Here is a 3,125-nt window from a genome sequence, read left to right on the forward strand (position 1 = left end):
ATTTAAACCCTCGGATTTTTTGTTTCTTTTCTCTTTTTTAAATTTTTTATTGCGTATCGGTGTTTATCACCTCGCCTGATCATCTGTTTTCAGGACATCTGAAATGTCGGAGAAAAACCCTCATGTGAAGAGATCGGAGGTACTAGCCGAAGTCCAGCGTACCACTAAACCGCCTCAGATTGTTAACATAACACAGAACGGAAAAATATTGACTAAAATTCAAACTGTGGCAGAAGTAAAAGGCAACAGAACAGATCTGGAAAGTTCCATGGTAGTCGGTACGAGAAGGAACCGGACAGAAGCAACGCCCAAACCAGCAGACACGGGAACTCCAGCACCGCCCACAGTACCTCCAGACAAACGGAGTCCCACCTGGTTCCTACGTGACGACACCTACACACGATCGGTGATCCCTTTCTTCAACTTTATAAGATTAATGATGTGTGTGTGTGTGTAACTCTGTGTGTGTGTGTGTGTGTGTGTGTGTGTGTGTGTGTGTGTGTGTGTGTGTGTGTGTGTGTGTGTGTGTGTGAGCGTGTTGCATGGTAGATCTTGCTCTTGTTCTGTGTTCTGATACTGCGGGGACGTTCGTTGAAAAATCTTTTAAGGAGTATTATTGAACTCAAGAACCACATTGGGCAGCCAAGACATTGGTCATCTCCTGTGACAACGAATGGTATGAAACATTGACATTGAAGCTTCACTATTATCTGTTCCATACAGAAATGCCCTAGTGCAATACGTAAGAATCCAGACAAGGTTCCTAGTGGAAAGTTCATTCCCGACATCCCCGTCCTGATGTGGAGTGAGCACATCACCCCTGAGGAGTACGCCAGACTCTCGCAGTTCAAAATGAGCTACGGATGGGACGGCATGTCTTATGAAGGTAACTATTTTTAGTCAGTCAAATAGACGCCACGACATTAAACTGTTCAGGTAAGGCCACACCAAGTAAATTTTATGGATGACGTCCGCGCGCGCATTGATTTTGGCCTGTTCCTAGAAAAAAAAACAAGAAATTCCGCTTCCTGTAACTATGACCAAAGAGTCACGACAGTGCCGCAAATCGTCAGATTGACCTGAAACCCGTAACGCGAAATGGGCAAAGGGCACAAAAATGTGATGAAAGAAACAGGACAGGACGACAACTGCTGTTCCACCTGATTTATTGCTGTTTTGATGATGAATAAAAGACTTCTTGCTTGTTACACTGTGTCACCTCATTCAAGTTGTGTCCTAACATTTGTCGTCTCTTAGTATATTTCTAGTCCAGGCATCTTGTTTTTTAGGGCCCTTCTTTTTTTTTTCGCCCTCTCGCATTAGATTTAGGGTCTCCAAAGGACGTCATCCATAAAATTTACTTGGTGTGGCCTAACTTAAATTCACAGGAATAATCGTAACATTTAGTTCTCAATGGGTGATACAAAGTTTGTTTTAGTTGCCGTAGAATATACTAGTAAACAAGACTGACAGCAAATTAGCGAACTGTTTGGGAACTGCAGGGGCGTTTATGTCAAATCTTCGAGAAGTAGCTGGCGGATCATCGTGAGTTTTACCATGTGAGTAGCTTAAGTGATGCTTGTTATATCCATATGATATTTGTGGAAATCAGGATCTAATTTGCATAATTAATGGTGAATTCTGTGAACCTGACTATATATAATATATTCGTTTAACATAAATAATACAAATCATTTGTATAATTGATAGGCACATGCTGGAGTAGGTTTCTTTGTTAAGATAAGACTGTCATTGGACAAATGCTTTTAATTGGTTGGAGACAATGTACGCACATAGCGATCTTTCTGAATAACTAAAGAGACTTCAGTTTAATTGAATTTTCTGTTCTGTAACTGAAGATGTAAAGAACTGTCTCCGTCACTTGAACACATCTGCCCACCGCTACATGTTCCCCGGCTGGGCGCCTGACCATGCCGGCTGTATCCGGTGTGCTGTTGTCGGGAACGGGGGGATCCTGAGAGGGTCTGGTAAGGGGAAGGAGATAGACGGACATGACTTTGTCTGGAGGTGAGCACATTTTGTTTTCCTTATGTTTGCATATGATACGCGACTGTACGTATACAAACATTTACATAGTTACGTTCACCAGTTGCCCATCCCCAGAATGCAATGCGAAAATAGGGGGGTAACCCTCATTTGCATAGGACTTGAAGGCATCGGAATGTTGACGTTAAACAGCTTGCTTTTCACTGTGTTTTGAGGTGTTGGGGCATCTTATGCTCAACATTAATTAAATTACCATGGGTTGAATCTGAAAACAAATAGAGAATGAATTTTTTGGAATATGTGGTTTGTAACGTTATAGTGGTAACGCTATACTGATACTGTAATGTTACAACCATGTTCCATGTTGAAAAGAACACTAAAACTTCATTCTCTATTTGTTGTCAACAGGATCATTCCGATGCCTTCCAGTCCTATGCAAATGAGGGTTACCCCCCTATTTTCGCATTGCATTCTGGGGATGGGAAACTGTTGAATACATACTTGGCTCAGTAGATCTCAGTAGACTGCATAGCAAATATATTATCTGATCGAGCTCAATACAAGATTAAATTCGCCACGTGTCATATTTTGCCGTGCATGTACTCATGGTAACCTCCTGTCATTGGCACATTAGAGTGAACGCCGCCATTACTGAGGGATTCGAAGAGGATGTTGGGAAAAGAACATCCTTTTACTTCCATAGTGTCAACAGCATGAAGAAATCGGCGGCACATTCAAGACTAAGTGGCTTCCGCGACCGCCTACCACCACAGAGCAAGGTGGTGATTGGTTTAATCTATTGCACAGCTGTTTTTATTGTTTTATCTAAAATTGCTGTCCCGTTGACTCAATATTTAATCGTTAATCCACCCCAGGCAAGGAATAGCCGCAAATGGCTTTTATCTCTTAGATAATTCTCTATTTGCACAACCATATGCCGGAGGCTAATTGCTTGTACAGGGTCAGAGAGGTAAAGTAAAGCAATAGAGAACATACAGCCACTGTCTGATTAACTTATAAAATACTAGGTAGTGAGGTTTGCTTCCTTCTTTAAATGAATGAATGGATGAACTTTATTGCTTGACAATCGTACATGGTACAATGTGTGGCAGTAATAC

The 3,125-nt window shown here is 41.7% G+C and overlaps 1 protein-coding gene across 4 annotated transcripts in view; it reads left to right on the forward strand.

The window, feature by feature from the left end:
• Positions 1-3,125, forward strand: part of LOC109473855 (alpha-N-acetylgalactosaminide alpha-2,6-sialyltransferase 2-like) — a 22,060-nt gene that overhangs the window by 2,524 nt on the left and 16,411 nt on the right. For all 4 annotated transcript variants that reach the window (XM_019773995.1, XM_019773968.1, XM_019773978.1 and 1 more), the window contains exons 2-5: positions 94-406; positions 724-886; positions 1,860-2,028; positions 2,642-2,786. In XM_019773995.1, coding sequence (XP_019629554.1) covers positions 94-406; positions 724-886; positions 1,860-2,028; positions 2,642-2,786 — 790 coding nt within the window. The remainder of the gene's footprint in view (positions 1-93; positions 407-723; positions 887-1,859; positions 2,029-2,641; positions 2,787-3,125) is intronic.

This window comes from Branchiostoma belcheri, unplaced genomic scaffold, assembly GCF_001625305.1.
Source record: "Branchiostoma belcheri isolate BF01 breed outbred unplaced genomic scaffold, Haploidv18h27 scaffold100, whole genome shotgun sequence".
Taxonomy (NCBI): Eukaryota; Metazoa; Chordata; class Leptocardii; order Amphioxiformes; family Branchiostomatidae; genus Branchiostoma; species Branchiostoma belcheri.